This window comes from Octodon degus, unplaced genomic scaffold (assembly GCF_000260255.1).
Source record: "Octodon degus isolate 3935 unplaced genomic scaffold, OctDeg1.0 scaffold00044, whole genome shotgun sequence".
Classification (NCBI taxonomy): Eukaryota; Metazoa; Chordata; class Mammalia; order Rodentia; family Octodontidae; genus Octodon; species Octodon degus.
Window position 1 is genome coordinate 14973237 of NW_004524620.1, and position 16760 is coordinate 14989996.

Here is a 16760-nt window from a genome sequence, read left to right on the forward strand (position 1 = left end):
TTTCATTTGTTTTATGTTTTTTTTTGGTGGTTTTGAGACAGGGTCTCACTATGCAGTTCAGGCTGGCCTTGAGCTCACTTTGTAGCCCAGGCTAGTCTCAAACTCAACGATCCTCCTGCCTCAGCCTCCCTGTAGTAAGTCTTGAAGTTAAATAGTGGGAGTCTCCCAGCTTGGTTCTCGTTCAGGATCATGTTGGATCTTCTGGGTCTTTCGCCTCTTAGTGTAAGTGTTAGAATCAATTTCTTAGTAGTCATGAAATAATTTTAGACCTACTGGGCTTCTCCAGTAAATTTTTTTTATATTATGATATTTAAAATATCATTAAAATATTAACAATTTAATATTATGATATGATTTATAACTGCTTCTCATCCTGAGAACTTTGCTCCTGTGAAGAGGACGCTAAGGTGAATGACAGTTTCCATCCCTGGAATTTGCTTCAGTCTTCTCATTCTTTGGCCTTTCTAACATCAACATGCCTTCTCACCCAAATTGGATGACCTTGATTTGTCCTGGATAAGAATGGCAAGTTTGCTTCACTATTTTCTCCATTTTGGGGCACACACAAGTTCTCCCAATCCTTCCCAATTCTCCCCAGTCATATTTATTTCTTAGCATTAAGTAATAAGCTATGTTTTCATTTCTTATTTTAGAGAAAACTTCTCCAGCCTCATTGGAAACTGTACTTTGAATGAAATTTTTGGATCTATTTTTTCTTTTAAAGTGATTATCATTTGATTCTTTTGGCCTTATAAATTTTGTTTTTCCTTTGTTTTCTTTAACTTTTCTTCCTTTATGCCCCAAAGTACATATGATGTAACTATTTAAAATATAAAAAGTGGACTTTCTTTTTGTTTCAGTTCCTTATTTTAAAAATGCTTTTCTTAGGACAACCCAACTTCTGGGCCCCCCCTCTGGCTCCCTTAAACAAAAGCTATCATTCTCTCAATAAATGGTTCTTACTCTTACGGGGGGAAAAAAAAGAACAATGCAGAAACCACATTTCTTATGAAGTAGATGAAATTGTGTTACCATTCATGCAATATGTAAGAATTTGATGAAAATTATGAATAATAGTAATAGGGAGAAATTGTGTATCTATGATTATTATAGATTCTCCTGGAAAATACCAGGAAAAGTATGGTTTGCTGTGCTTTAAGTACTCCATAATTGCCATGTGCATGTGAGTTGTTATGGTAACTGGGTTTCCCCTTCTATTAAATAACAGAGTAAGCGTTTGCTTGCAATGTGACTGAATTGTCAGCTTTCAAGCTAAAGTTATCGTGTTGGAAATAGGGTGAGGTGGGAGACAGTGATGAAGGGAGCGGAGGAAGAGCAACACAGGATGAGGAAGCGAGAAGAACACTGAGTGGCTCCAAAGCGCCTGCAGAGAAGCGTGCCATTTTAATTTAAACATGTGTCTTCTGCAAGCTCTCCTTTATTTCTTCCCTGCTCACTACATTTTAGGAGACAGGCATAATGAGTTATTTTGTGCCAACAAAATTACCACTGGTAGAAAATTTAAGCCTGTTCTTATATAAAAACAGTGGGCATTGAATGGCATTTGGGGTCTCTAATGCTAAGAGCAAATGATTTCTTCTGGGAATGTTAATAAAACCTGTGTGTCACAAAATCAAGTGTAGTAGTTCAGTTCTTGTATGTTTTTGTAGTGACTTAAATGAGATACTTTTCTCTTTGTTTTATTTTGTTTTGGTATAGTTGTCCTTTTGGTGATACGTACATCAGGCAGAAGCATGAACTTTGCCTTGTTTTATAGGATTGGGGTTCTAAAATTAATAGAACACCCTTGTTACCTGTCAGCTTTACACACTTCTCCACTTATTCCATTCTGGTTCAACAAAGAAAGTCATCCAAAACTTGTCTTACTTAATTTATAGTATTTAATGAAAGCCGAATGTATCTTTTCCTTGTAAATGTTACAATTGAATTTGTTAAGATCATTTAAGAGACAGAACATACTCAAATGGCTGGGCAATATATTCTGAATAGTAAATTAACAAAAAATTTTATCTCTGTGTAATCCTGTTGGATAAAACATGTATCAGTGAGGAACATGACTGAGTCTCATTTTCTTCCCTAATATTCCCCAATATTTGTGAAGTGTGATTCTAAGATGTTTTCTGTTAATCTAGTAGTTCAGATATACACAATTAGAACCTATATGATACAAAAAAAAATGTTTATTTTGAAATTTCAAGACAAAGTTTATAATGCTGCCCTTAAAATTTTGCATTGTTATTCACTATATTTTTTATCTGAAATAAAAAGTTTTCTGACTAGAGCATTTTAGACATGTATTTATAAAATTTCAAAGTATTGTGTGCTCAACAACTTGTGTTTTCATTTAGCTGTGTCAACTCAAAAAATTTTTCACCATTATGTTTCCAGAGTGATATAAAAAGTTGACCACCATAATTTTCTGCAATTATTAATTAATGGTGTTACAGTCTTAATATGGCAAGAATTTTTTTGCTGTATAATTGATTCTCTTAAACTCTGCAGGTACTTAATTAAATACTTAGGTGTAAGACACTGTCCTAGGTACCATGGAAGGGATTCCAGGATGAATGAGGCATGGTTTCTGCCCCTGAGACTGATGTGAGGTAAAGGTCTTTATGCAGATAGTCTAAAGTGGAATCTAGAGAGTACCAGGAAAGGTAGCAGTGTCCTGGCTAGAGCATTTCTAGCTCTCTGGGCACTTCATACGTGCTCCTTTGTGGGCACTTTCTCTAGCCCCATCTCCGGACATCACTGCTCCTTCTCTGGCCCTCTAATTAAAATTATGCCTTTACGTATCATAAGGACTGTGGAAGGGTAGCACTGGTGACTAGGATAGCTGGACTCTGACCCCGAGCTTTCATCTTCACTTTATCTAAGCCAATTCTCCTCCTGGTTCTTCTGTCTTCATGTATGTCCTCCTACCATTTGGAGCATGGTAGAAATAATGCAGCGCTGAGTTTTCAAGCCCCGAGTGATGGGTACCCCTCTGTCTGAGCCCGGTCATCTCTTATGCGGGTTATTGCAGTGGGCTCAAGCAGGTTGTCCATCTCTGGCTTTTTTCTTTCTTATTCTTAACACAGAAGCCAGGGGATCTTTTGCACTGTAAGTGAGATTGCATCATTCTTCTCAAAACCTTAAATGCCTGTCTATTTAGTAAGATCAAAATCCAGTCCTGAAGGACCGCAGATGCTCTGAGCTCTTGGGTCCTTGTTCAGCCCTTCCCTGTCTGCTCTCTTCATGCTCGTTGTCTATTTATGTGGCCTTCTTTCTGTTTCTTACACAGATCAGCTCTGTGCCTGCCCAGTGGGCTTGCTGCAACTTGGGTTTGTTCTTTTTTAACTTCAGGTGACATTCACATAGTATACAGTTACCTGTGTTAAAATGTAAAATGTGCAGTTCACTGGCACTATGGTGCATTCACAGTGTTGGGCAGCTGTTATCTCTATCTGTTTTAATCCCCACTCCCTTCCCTTTGCCTCTTGCCTCTGCTGTACCTCTAGCAGCCACTACTCGGCTTTTGTCTTGAGTGTTTGCCTACTCTGGCATTTCATGTACATAAAACAGAGTATTTGATCTTTTCTGTCTGACTTATTTCATTTTTGGCATGTCTTCAAGGCTCTTCTACACTGTATCTTCATAGCATGTATTGGTAGTTCTTGTTATGGCTGAATAATATTTTTTGTATTTGTATGTCATTTTGTTCATCGTTTGTACATTGATAGACATTTAGGTTGTTCTCTCTTTTGGCTGTTGTGAAAGTGCTACTGGGAACATTTTTAAACATTTTGTTTTAGTACCTGTTTTCATTTGTTTTGAATTCTACATAGAAGTGGAGTTGCTACATCATATAGTTAACATTCTATAGTTAACATTTTGAAGACTTACCAAACCTTTCCATCCATAACAGTTGAACCATTTTATTACCCCACTAGCATATATGTCTTTTATTACCTTCAATTTTTTGCTCAGACTTCACCTTCTCAATCAGGTCTGCCTTTACTACCTGGTTTAATTAATCTTGTAATTTGCTTCGATCCTAATACATATTTTATTGGTAGCTTTCTTTGCATATTTTCTTCATGTGCCCTCTTTTTTTAGGCAAAATGTAATGTTTCATTATACACACTGTCTCCAACTTTATTCTTCCCTAAGACATAAGACCTGCTCATTTCAATAGTCTAGCATTCAGCTATCACTGTAAGAGTATATGTAAAGAAAAGTAAATTTCAAACATTTATTAAAACTTGAGGACACAAGACCAGGTGTGGTGGTGCATGACTATAATCCCAGTGCTAGGGAGGCTGAAAACAGGAGGATCGCTATGAGTCTGAGCTGCATAGTGAGACCCTGCACCAAATACATAAAAACAAAAGCAAACAAATAAAACTTGATGACCCAGTGGTTACAGACCCTGCTTTATCATTTGATTAATAACTGTGTTGTAACTTCATGATTCTAAATTATTTCATTGACTGAGTTTCCTTCAAAGGTATCTCACAAATACAGCAAATTAGTCTTAATTTTCATACTTTATAAATGCTAATTGAATTTATCTTCCAGCTAAGCAACATTAACCTAAAATGTAGGCAATATGGGTGACTATGTAACGAGTTTAAATAGCTTAAAAATAGTCGAAAGAGGCCCTTTGCCCATGATACAACTAGGACATAAGAACAACACTCTTCTAGCTCTTTCCCTAAATTTCTGTTTATTAAGGGAAAGAGCAAGAGATAGCATTTTTAAAGAGATTCATTCATAGCTAACTCCGAGGAACCCTAAGATTGGGTTGATCCCTTAGAACATGGGGACTTCAGGTTGCCTGTAGGCTGGGGTGTTATGCGCCCTGCAGTTTCAGTGGTGGTCAGAGCAGCAGGAGGAGGTTTAGCTTCACCCCTTCAATTTGTGACCTTTAGAATAGCTTTACTGGCAGAAGTGTCTTTGTTTTCAGAAACTAAACATTTAATTTGCTGATTTACATTTTTTCCATAGTCCTCTCCTTTTTAAAATTCAACTTTAAGAAGAAATTAAGACTGTGGGTTTTTTTCTTTTTTCTTTACTTTTTTTTTTTTTTTTTTTTTCGTGGAACCAGGGATTGAACTCAGGCCCTTGCGCTTGCTAGGGAAGAGCTTATTCCACTGAGTCATCTTTTCAGCCCCAAGAACCTTGTTTTCCTAAAGTATTCAGTGTTTTTTTCTGCCAGTTTAATGCAGCTATGGACATTCTCAGTAATGCAGTGATTCCTATGATTTAGTTGGCAGGAAGATTTTAAAATGTCTTCAGATTGTAAAGTAAAAGTTTTGTGTTTGATATTGAGTATTGTTTCTGTAAAAATCCAGGTTCTAAAATGGGGTTTAACAATAGTTAACATTTTTTTTTAAAGGAAATAGATTTGATAGGATAAAGAGTTGCCCACATCTCAGAAACAGAGAGCAAGGCCAAGGATGGACAAATACCTCCCTAGCTCCGTAAGTGTCCTGAGTTGCATCATTTGCTTCCTGGACAGCAAGAGAAAAAGCAGGATTTGGAGGGCTCATTCCTTCAGAGAGGTTTGTGGACATAGTGAGAAGGCTTTCACAACTCTACTTGGTATAGTGAATACTTAATGAGAAAACAAGAGGAAAGATCAATCTTTATAATTTAAAAAATTCATTTCATAGTGTATCTACTTTATATCATTTAAGTGTCTACTTAAAAAAAATAGCAGTCGCATGAGAAATGATTAATGGCAGTCAAAACTAATCTTGTGCTCTTCATCCTCATTCAGATTTTTGCTTTGTAGTCTATCTGTGGCTATATCTGCCTCTCCTGCTAGCTGGAAAGCTCTCTACACACAGAATGGCTGATAATCCTCACCTTCCACAACATCTTTCAGAGTAGCTCTCATGAAGACTGAGGTTAAGGAACATTCCAGAGGCCAGGGGAACCAGCTATGATTATCAGAGAGGATGTTATCTTCCTATCACGAGACACTTGAGAAAACTAATTTTTAATGATGGAAACACTAGTTATCATGATTCTGCTGTAATTACAAGTAAATTTCTGTCTTTGGGGGTGTTAACGGCTATGGGACACAGGTTAAAGTTTTAGTTGTTTGCATTTTTGATGAGAAGAGTTATAGCAAGCATGAAATATGATGCACTATGAATGTTATTCTTGAGTAATGTTTCCTTAGCAGAAGCAGACCTTGGGAAGATTTGCTGCAAGATAACTGCATGCTGATAGGTAGAAACAGAAATGACTATGAAATCCAGATGTTTTGTCTGGGTCTCTATTCAGAGGTAGGATTTTAGTGTTGGCATATGTCGCTTTTCTTTGGCTTACCCACACTGATAAAAGGGCATATACAATTGCTGTGTGCTCTACTCATTTGCATGCCCTTACCACTGTGGTTTCTACACATGGTATTTCTGTTAGCAATGTAAGTTTATTACTTCAGAAATTGTCATATTTGAAATCTAAGATATAAGCAATATTTATTTTTATCAAAATTACTAGGAGGATTTGTTAAAAATATCTAGTATCCTGACTTTGGTAAGAGGTTTTGCAGTGTCTCTCACTAATTTTCAAGGCTGGATTTGTATTATGCATACATCTTAACTTGTTATTGTAGTATTGTATTTGCTGTAATTTAGAAAATTCCAGGCTTGCTATACTTTGTCCTTATACAACTCCAAATTCTTTTTTTCTGGAAATATTCAAAAGATAATATTTATGTTTTTGATCCTGGACTGAGTGTTTTAGAACTTAAACCACTTAAATAAAAGGAAAAAAAAGAATTGATGACACAGTTTAACTTTACTCTGTTTTAATGTTCTGCAGTCTAACATGTGGTTATGCTGCTCCTGCAGGTTCACACCCAGCCTTCTGAGTGGCACCGCGCAATGTTTCTTCCACAGGCCTGGCTCGCATACATGGATCGGGCATATCATGCTGTTTTGCAGGTAAGGACACTGTAGGATTATTTGCTTTGTGTGGGGAGTGTTTCCTCCCTATCTCAGATTTTACTGCAAACATATATTTAATGTTACAGTTCTATCAAAAATGTATTTTTTGGTTTGTTTTATTTTGTTTATTTCACTCATAAAAGAATGTGAGCTAGGTGGGGTGGTGCATACCTGTATTCCATCAGCATTAGGAGGCTGAGGCAGGAGGATTGCTATGAGTTCAAGGCCAACCTGGACTATAGAATGAGACCTTGTCTCAAAAACTGACCCCACCTTATCAGATCCAAAAGCTACAACTCTTGTTGCATAGGTCTTGCTTTATCTTGGTCTTAACATCCAGCAGAAAAGTATAAAAACAAAGTATAAAAAGTGAAGCCATGCTTTATGTTGAGCTGTGGGGGACTCAGGTTAACAATTTCTGACATTGCCAGTCAAGTGGAAGTCCCAATACTGTTGTGGACTGCTGGACTCTTTTGGAATGTTTTGCTGAGTTCATACACCTATAATATTCAAATGACGGAACTAAACAAAAAAGGGGATACAGATGAATGTCCATTTTGTATCTGTGTATTCAAAATGGTTAGGATAGATATATAGTTACGTTCTCTTCATGAATAGAGGGATTTGTTCTAATAGTGTTTGTGAATAGGATATCATGTCCGCATCTTGTACAGCAATTAACCACTAGGAAGAATGTATCCAATGTGTTAATTTTTTTTGGTGGAACTGGGGATTAAACTCAGACCCTTGTGCTTACCAGGGAAGCGCTTATTTTATTGAGCCATCTCCCCAGCCCCTGCAATGTGTTAATTATTGAAACTGTCCTACCAATTTGATTTGAAACTGTCTCCTTGCTATTTGTTTCTCAATAAAATTATGAAAAAAAAAAAAAAAAAGAATGGCTAACATCAAGAAGTCAGCCATTAATAAGTACCAGAGAGGCTGTGGAGAAGAAGGAACACTTCTATACTGTTGGTGGGAGTGCAGACTGATACAACCACTGTGGAATTCAGTGTGGAGATTCCTTCAAAAGTAAGGATTGGAGATTCCATTCAAGCCAGCTATTTTCTTTCTGGTTATTTTTCAAGAACTGAAAACCTTACACCATAGCGATATATGTGCACCTATGTTTATAGTAGCATAATTTGTCATAGCTAAATCCTGGCAACCACACAGATGCCTGTCAAGTGGAGAATGGATAAAGAAGATGTAGCATTTTTACACAATGGAGTATTACTTAGATATGAAACATGATAAACTGGAGTCATGTCGGTTAATGGGTACAACTAGAGAACATACTCAAGTGAAATAAATCAGGCCCATATGTGTAAACACCAAAAAAAAAAAAACAAAAAAACAAAAAAAAAAAACAACTGACCCCAAAATATTAAAACATAAAAAATAAAGGAATGTGAGAGTTAACAACTTGAACTTTACATACTAGAGGTTCCCTATCCTCAGATTGGCTTCTCTTGTCCAGAGCTCCTTCCTGACCTGTACCTTTTCTGTCCTGTTGCCTTCTGAATGTCCCCACTTGTCTGGGACAAGCAAACTACCTCAGCAGTTCAACCTCAGAGCCTCCCAGACTGAACTCATTGTCTTCCTCTATCCTGAGGTTAGAGGACCAGCCCTGTCCTTTGACTCTCTTCCTGGATATTTATGTTTAAGTTGTATTTTTTCTTTTGGTACTGGGGATGATATTTATGTTTCACTGTTATTCCACTTTTTTGTTTCTTCTTGGCTTTGATGTACATTGTAGTTTTTATTGTAGACTGCTGTTCACGTACATAACTTTTACCTGTTCTTCAGATTTGTTTGCCCAGCCTGGTACTCCTCTCCACAGTTGGGCTTGCATCCTCTGTGTACTTCCTGGGTAGCTCTGTGTTCCCTCTTGGTGTTTTTATCACATTAGTTGTCTGGAGCTCTTTAAAGACAGCAGTGTTTCCTTCTCTGTTGTCTTTCTCACTAACATGAGCATGTAAAACATAATAATTGCTTACTAAATAAATACTTATATGCAATTTGACATTACTTAATACGATATTATGAATTTTGTGAACTTTCAAAATTAGAAGTAACTTCAGTGTGTTGGAGAAACAGTTAACTCAATTCTTTTCTCTAGTTTAAAGTTCAATGTTAAAGTTACTAGAAAACTGTATGATGCTACTAAAGTAATTTATGACCCAGCATATGGTTTTGATGGACTCTTAGGAATTATGACATTATCATTAAAGACAAGAGCTTCCCTATAAAACGGAGGTGGGGGGGGGAGTAAGAATAGGGTAGGAAGAGTGACTGATGGGCCTTGGTGGTTTCATCTCAAATTAAAACCTGGTTGTAAAAGAGTTTATTAAGCCTGGACTTTATGAAACACTGAAATTCAGTGTCTTCAGAGATTCTGACTCACTCAAAATGATTAGGAAGCCAGGAGTCTGTGGGCTTCACAAACTTCCAGGTGATTTCAATGCATTTAGCCTAAAATAGTGTTTTAGGTGGGCCCCCTAATGCATTGTTATCTAAATTTTAGAGTTGGTTTTTGAACCCCGTTTCCATTTACTCATTGTTATCCTACTCAATTTTTTATCTTTATCAATGAGCATGTTTTGAATAGATTAATGAGTGAATGAATTACTCGTGATTCTGTGTGTCTTTAACATCACTAATACACAGCCTTAGCCAGTTATAGTTTTTACTTGAGAATAGAGACAGTTCAAGTTAGAATGTGCACTCCTTGCAGTCACAGTTTCCTGGGTACCTTCTAGCTTTGCTTCACCAGAGGACAGTTTCTTCCTGGCCAAGCCTCATGCTGAGTGTGTGAAATACAAGGGAAAACCGTGAGTCCAGTGAACACCCAGGCCAGGAAAGGAGGCTGACATCTACTAGAAATTTCAGGGCATTGTCTTCAGTGCTTTAGTCAAGGAAGGAAACTGCCTGAAGAAGGGACAAATAACTTTTCCTTCAGAACTCATTAAGAATTTTATTTCGATCTTAGAATAAGAAAGGCTAAGGGCTGGCCAGATAGCTGAGCAGCGCCTGCAAGCAGGCACTGGGAATCACGCTGAGACAGCAATTGAAACTAGGCATGGTGGTGTGCATCTGTAATCCCAACTCTTGGGAGGCTATAAACAGGTAGATCATACGAGTCTGATCTAGTAGTGAGACCTTCAACACCCTGTAGACCCTTCCCTAAAATAAAAAAGGGTAGGAAAGGCTAAATTGAATAGGATATGGTATAATTCTTACATATGTCTTGGGATTGAATTTTTAAAATCCACAATTTTTGCACATGAGCTATCATTTATTAAATAACTAGTGTATATCTAACAGTCAACATATAATATTCCAATTAATCTTCACAGAGACCCATTTGATGGCATTATCAACTCCACATACAATGAGTTTATTGATGGAAAAGCTGGTTAGTTAGGAAAATAGAGCAAATGACTTAAAATTCAACAGTTAGTAGATGAAAGAACTAGAATTTAACCCAGACTTGTCTGACTCCAGAGCCTCAACTTTTTTCACTGGGTCACGTTTTTCCCTAAGAACATCATTATTCATAATGGTAAGTAATGCAAATTAGTTTAAAATTTTACAAGACTGATCTATTTATGAAAAGTCTGCTGATTATTTTTAGTAGTGCAGGTACATTCTATGTTTCTACTATTGAGGATGATAGTACATATCTTTATTGTTTAAGATCTCTTTACTTTGGATTTCTCAGCCCATTTGCATTGAGAATTGTGGCAATTCTGAATAAAGTGAAACTGAAAGAACAGACTATACAAAGATAGTCTTTTGGTTTTATTTCAAAATACAGCAATGTGTTTTAGGTTGTTGGCATTATTTTAAAATATAGCAATATATTTTAGGCTATTACTTAAGATGTTGATGAGTTATAACTGCTAAACAATTATTTTAAATGGGTGCACATACTTAGATTTTATGGTATCTTAGAAGAATTGGAGAACTGTCAGACGTCTTGTCTATATCAAGAATTTCTGGAGACCAGTTCTACTGCATAGGAATTGTAGTTACTTCCATCTGGTCTGAGCATATTTTATAGCATTAAAATAGAGTATCATTTAGAGGAGCTGTGTTTTATGCAGGAGACATGCTAAAGGTACATTCTGTTTTGCTTTCTAGAGGCTGATTAGAAGGAATGAATTTGATTACTGAACACCATAGGCATCTATTAGACAGCTGTTTTCCAGCCTTATCTAAGTTTCCCACAGAAACTTGGGGTTTTGAATTGTTCAGTATGGAGAGGTATATGGATTTCTCTTATTAAGATGAAATATGTAGATGTGAGCTAGTGAACATTTTCCAGCCTTAGGCAGAAGCAGAGGTGACCAAGTAGAAAGACACTGGATCTCTATTACCAGTGGAGCAGCAGTGGCAGTGGCTCTGGATAATTAGCTGAACATAGCCTTGGTGGAAGGGATTGGGGAAACGTTCTGCAGGTGGGGAGTGGAAGGAACAGAAGCTCTGATAGGAAAAAACTGCAGCATTGACTTTGTTACAATAGAATGGTTGTATTGATTTATGAGTACAGAAAAAATGAGAAAATTGGGCCTTCTTAGGAAGTTGCACAATCTCTAGTTTTCTTGTGTTTTGTTTACTTGTAAGCAGATTTTAACTTTTGGTTTTTCTGACCTTTATCTTTCTTGGAAAATCATTATGAAAAATAAATGTTTTAGTAGTAAATGGCCATAGTTTAAGAAACATAATTAACAAACAGGCAGGATGTATGTGTATTTATTAATAAGGAACATGTGAACAGATGCTCAATATCATTGGTAAACAGTGAAATAAAATCAAAACCATTATGAGTACCATTTCAAATCCAGTAGAATTTCAGATATTAAAAGCCTCACAATTCTAAGTGTTGGTGAAGGTGTGAAGTAAACAGAACTCACTACCCAAGAGAGTATAACACAGCACAGCCACTTCTGAAGATGGTCAGGTATTGCTTAGTAATCCTGTCTATGAGTTCTGGTCCAATTCAGAGCCCATCAGCAAACTAATGTCTTAATTTCATTTAAAAGTTTTGTTAGTACTATCCATGTTTGCTGTGCATGTTTTCATTTCTCATGAGGGTTGGTGCATGCACATAACACATCTTAATTCTTTTTTCTATTCCTTGATGGAGTACCGGAGTATCTGACCGTAATGAACCTGAGTATAAAAATATGAAAAGGACCATAAATACTTGGAGGCTTTGCTCTTAAAAGAATAATTTAGCTATATTTTCATTGCATGGCAGCAGTTGAGAACCGTAATTTTATAAGTTCACAAAAAACAAAACAAAACTAGAAATGTAACATGGAGCTGTTAGTGCATAACTTTGGTTGCATATTATCTGTGTCTTAAGGGTTAAGATTTTCATGCAACTAATTTTTTGCTGTTCTGTTACAATACTCTGTTAGCTAACATTATCAGTTACTGACAAAAGCAGATGATTACCATGTAGAGAACTTTTAAAGTGGGACCGATGAAATTCAAATCTGCTTTCATAGCTGTGCCAAGGGCCGGGGAGATGGCTCAGTGGAATAAGCGCGTCCCTGGCAAGCTCAAGGGCCTGAGTTAAATCCCCGGTTTCACCAAAAAAAAAAAAAAAAAGCATAGCTATGCCAAAAGGAAGCTCTTTGCACTAAACTTGCCAAACATGTATTTTCTTCAGGATGTACCTCCAGAGAATGTAGAAACAGCTGAGCAGATATCTTATCAGGAACAAAAAGGGCCACTGGGAAGGGATTTGTATTTCCCAAATAAACTTTAAAATCATTTTAGCCATTGAGTTTGCATGCTGATTTATGTTCATTTTTTGTAGGGAAGAATAGGCGAGCTGGAGCTGCAGTTGAAACATGGGAAAGAAGGACCTGAGGAGGTACAATATAAAAAAAGTACAGCCTGGCTCTGGTAAGGGGTTGCTGTTCTGTTGTTCATCATTTATTGTGGGAAGTGAGCTATGGGGATGCGAGTGGGAATGGTGATAAATGTCAAAGCCTTAGCACTGGCAATTTGCCTTCTCTATGAGCCCAAATTGGAAAACACTGGGAGATCTAGTATGTGTGTTTTCAAACTCCTAGGTACAATAGGGAGACCTTTATTTGTAAATTACATGCACGTGAGTTGGTTTCAGGATCCATTGCCAGTACCAAAAGCCATGCATGCCCAAGTCCTTCATGCGAAATGGCATAGTATTTACACGTATTCATGAACATCCTCTTATATACATTGAATCATCTGTAGATTACTAATAATACCTTTTAAAATGTAGTGACTATGTATGTAGTTGTTATACTGTGTTTAAGGAATGCTGGCAAGAAAAAGGTCTCCTAGACATGTTCAGTACAGGTAATTTTTTTCCTGAATGTTTTTAATTTATAATTGATTAAATCCACTGGTGTACAACTCCACAGGTATAAGGGATGAGTGTATACAGCCATATATTTTAATCCTAATGCATTGTAGAAATGTTTATTTTCCTTCTGTTTTCCCCTTGTCATTGATTATTTTACATGCTTCGAACAAAAAAAAATGTGTTTCCCCACTCAATGCCATCCTACCTCACATTTGCCCAGAATTCCTGTCCTGTCCTGTCCTGTCCTGTCCTCTCCTGTCCTGTCCTGTCCTCTCCTGTCCTCTCCTGTCCTCCCATCCCCTCCCCTGTCCTGTCCTGCCTTCCCCTGCCCTCCCTTACCCTTCCCTCTCCTCCCCTCTTCCTCCTCACAGGCTATTTGTGTATCTGACTATAAAGGAGTTAGGTTCCTAGAAAATTTACAAGTAAACTCACTATAACTGATAAACTTTTTTTTTTTTTGTCTGTATTTAGTACAAGGTCTACAAGGTTTCACTATGTAGATTGGACTCATAGTGATTCTCCTGTTTTCAGCCTCCCAAGTGCTGGAATTACAGGTGTGCGCCACCATGCCCCATCTCAGTTGCTGTCTCAATGTGCCCCAGGGGCGGGGCTAGTAAGGCACGCTGGGGATCAAACCTCGGCTACTTCACTCTGCCTAAGCAGGTGCTTTAGTCCACTGAGCTATCAGGGCCTGTAGCTCAGTTTTTGAAGTGATTGACCTGTTTTTGAAGTGATTGCTTCAACAGTGTCACTGGAACACAGCTAAAAATCCAAATAGAGACATCTCTTTATTATTTTAAAATGTATTTATTAAGTACCTGATATGCCACACATTATTATGAGAATAGAAGAACAGCAGTGAACAAAGCCTTTGTTCTTTCAAAGCTTAAAATCTATTGAGTAGAAATGGATAATAAGTAAATAAAGGAAATATGATTGGTTTTAATTAGTGTAAGAAAAATAAAATAGGTGGGAGTGCATAGTGAATGGAGGAACAGCTGGTGTTGTATTTTCTATAGGAAGCTCAGGGAGAGCCTCTAATAAACAAGGAACATGAATGCTTCTGAAAAAAGTGGTGAAATGGGCCAGGCTGACAACTGCCCAAGAGCACTCCAGGAAGAACACCACATGCAAAGGCCCTGCGATTCCCTCTGAGGGAGTCAGTGTGCCATGGAAGGAGCAAGCAGAAGCAGAAGGGTAGGAAAGCAGAGAGATTCAGGAGATCAGAGGAGAGGAGGGCTTTGTACATAAAGGATGTTCGTTGACTGTGAGACAGAGGAGCCTAGGAGGACCTGGGCCCGAGGTTGTGACTTGTGATTTAGAAGGACCATTCTGGCTCCTATAGTAAAAACACATCCTGGGAGGTATGGTTAGATGTTCATGGCAGGAACTCTGGCAACAGATGGCAAAGTTTTGGACCAAGGTCTTACAGTCTTAATGATTAAGGTCTTCAAAATTGAATCTGTTTTGAAGACAAATTCCATAAATTTAATATGCCAATAATTTAAATGAATGTGAAAGTCAAGTGTAGCTGCTTAAGGTTTTGACTGTGGCTTAAAGTATAAAGTTTCCATTTACTAAGGAAGGGAATACAATAGAAGAGCAAACCTGCATAGGAGAGGAGTCAGGTTTCAGACTTGTTAGGGCTGAGATGCCTCTTATACTGCCAGTGAGAGGTGCCAATCTCTCACTGGTTGTTTATCGAGGCTAGAGAGTCTGAGAAGAGGTCCAGTCAGAGATTCAGGTCTGGCAGTCATCAGCATGTTGGTGGTATTTAAAGTGAGACTGTATCTTAGTTACTTTCCTAATTGCTGAGACAAAATATCAGGCACTCAAAGTTAATGGAGGAAAGGTTTATTTTAGCTCACAGTTACAGAGGCTTCGGTTTCTAGGTCGCTGACTGCAAGGTGGGGTAATATGTTAGCAGGGCATCGCAGAGGGGAAATGAATGGTGGCAATCAGGCAGGCAACATCAAAGCAGCAAGCAGCAGCAGCAGCAGCAGCAGCAGCAGCAGCAGCAGCAGCAGCAGCAGCAGCAAAGCTGCCTTCCCCCTCTCTCTTTCTATCCTATCCAGGCTGTCAGCCTGTTGATTGATGCCACCCACACCCAGAGCGGGGCTTCCATTATCCGTACCCAGAACTGTGCTAAGTCCAGTCAGTGGACTGACTTCGGACAACACTGCTTTAACCCTAGCATCACATACTGAATCCATACTCATATACCCTAGATCCAGCCGCCTCTGAAAAGCTCTACCTGTGTGCACATGAAGCTTTCTGGGCATCTGGGTAGAAGCCACAACATATTACCTAGGCAGTGAGTACAGTAAGAGAAATTTCAGACAATGCAGCCTGGACCACCTCTGCAGTCAGAAGTGGGAAAGATGAAGAAGGGATCAGGAAAATAGACAGGAAACTAGTGATCAGTGCTATTGGAAGAGTAACAAGAGAGTGGGTAATTTTTAAAATGACCCTTTAAAATATGTAAATTGGGAGCCAGTGATTGGTTTTTTCTTTTTTCTTTTTTTTTTTTTTTTTTTGTATTTAGTACATGGTCTGCAGGGTCTCACTATGTAGATTGGACTTGTACTGATTCTCCTGTTTTCAGCCTCGCAAGCGCTGGGATTACAGGCCCACGCCACCACGCCCAGTCTCAGTTGCCTTCTCAGTGTGCCCTGGGGGTGGAGCCGGCAAGGCATGCTGGGGATCAAACTCCAGTCACTGTACTCTGCTTAAGCCAGTGCTTTAGTCCGCTGAGCTATCTGGCTGGCCCTTTAGTTTTCTTTTTATCTGTGATTTTAGATTATCTATGATTACATTGGAAAAAATTATTTTGTTACTATTTTAACTAAGCAGTACCTTCCTTTCAACCCACAGTATCATTATTATTATTTTGGGCAGGGTGTTTGTAAGATTGTAACCAAAGCTTGACAGTAGTATTCCATATGTTTAAGTTGGAAATAGTTGATGTTTTGAAGAGGTTTGTACAGAAAAGAGATTGAGAATGACATAGTCAATTTTAAGATGATATATGAGAAAGACTATATCCTGAGCAGCTTAAGCAACAGATAGTTCATTCTTATTCTGGAGTCTGGGAATCAAAGAGCAAGAAGCCAGCCTATCTGGGGTCTGGTGAAGGCCCCTTTCCTGGTTGCAGATGTCTGTTTACTCCTTGTACCCTCATGTGGCAAAGAGCATAGTGAGGGGAGGCCGGCAGAGGTGTATCCTCACCACTCGCTTGGGAGGCTCCTGAGTGCTGCCTGTACTTCCTGCTTTAGCTCCGTTCACCCGCTTCCCTGTCTCCAGGGTTCCACCCAGGGAATCGAAAGACTCTCTCTCTCTCTCTCTCTCTCTCTCTCTCTCTCTCTCTCTCTCTCTCTCTTTGACAACTCATACAGAATTTTACTTAACAAAGTAATATGAATTTTACA

The 16760-nt window shown here is 38.2% G+C and overlaps 1 protein-coding gene across 6 annotated transcripts in view; it reads left to right on the top strand.

Moving 5' to 3' along the window:
* Positions 1-16760, top strand: part of Focad (focadhesin) — a 379256-nt gene that overhangs the window by 278388 nt on the left and 84108 nt on the right. For all 6 annotated transcript variants that reach the window (XM_004631729.2, XM_023715838.1, XM_023715836.1 and 3 more), the window contains 2 exons: positions 6870-6962; positions 12799-12887. In XM_004631729.2, coding sequence (XP_004631786.1) covers positions 6870-6962; positions 12799-12887 — 182 coding nt within the window. The remainder of the gene's footprint in view (positions 1-6869; positions 6963-12798; positions 12888-16760) is intronic.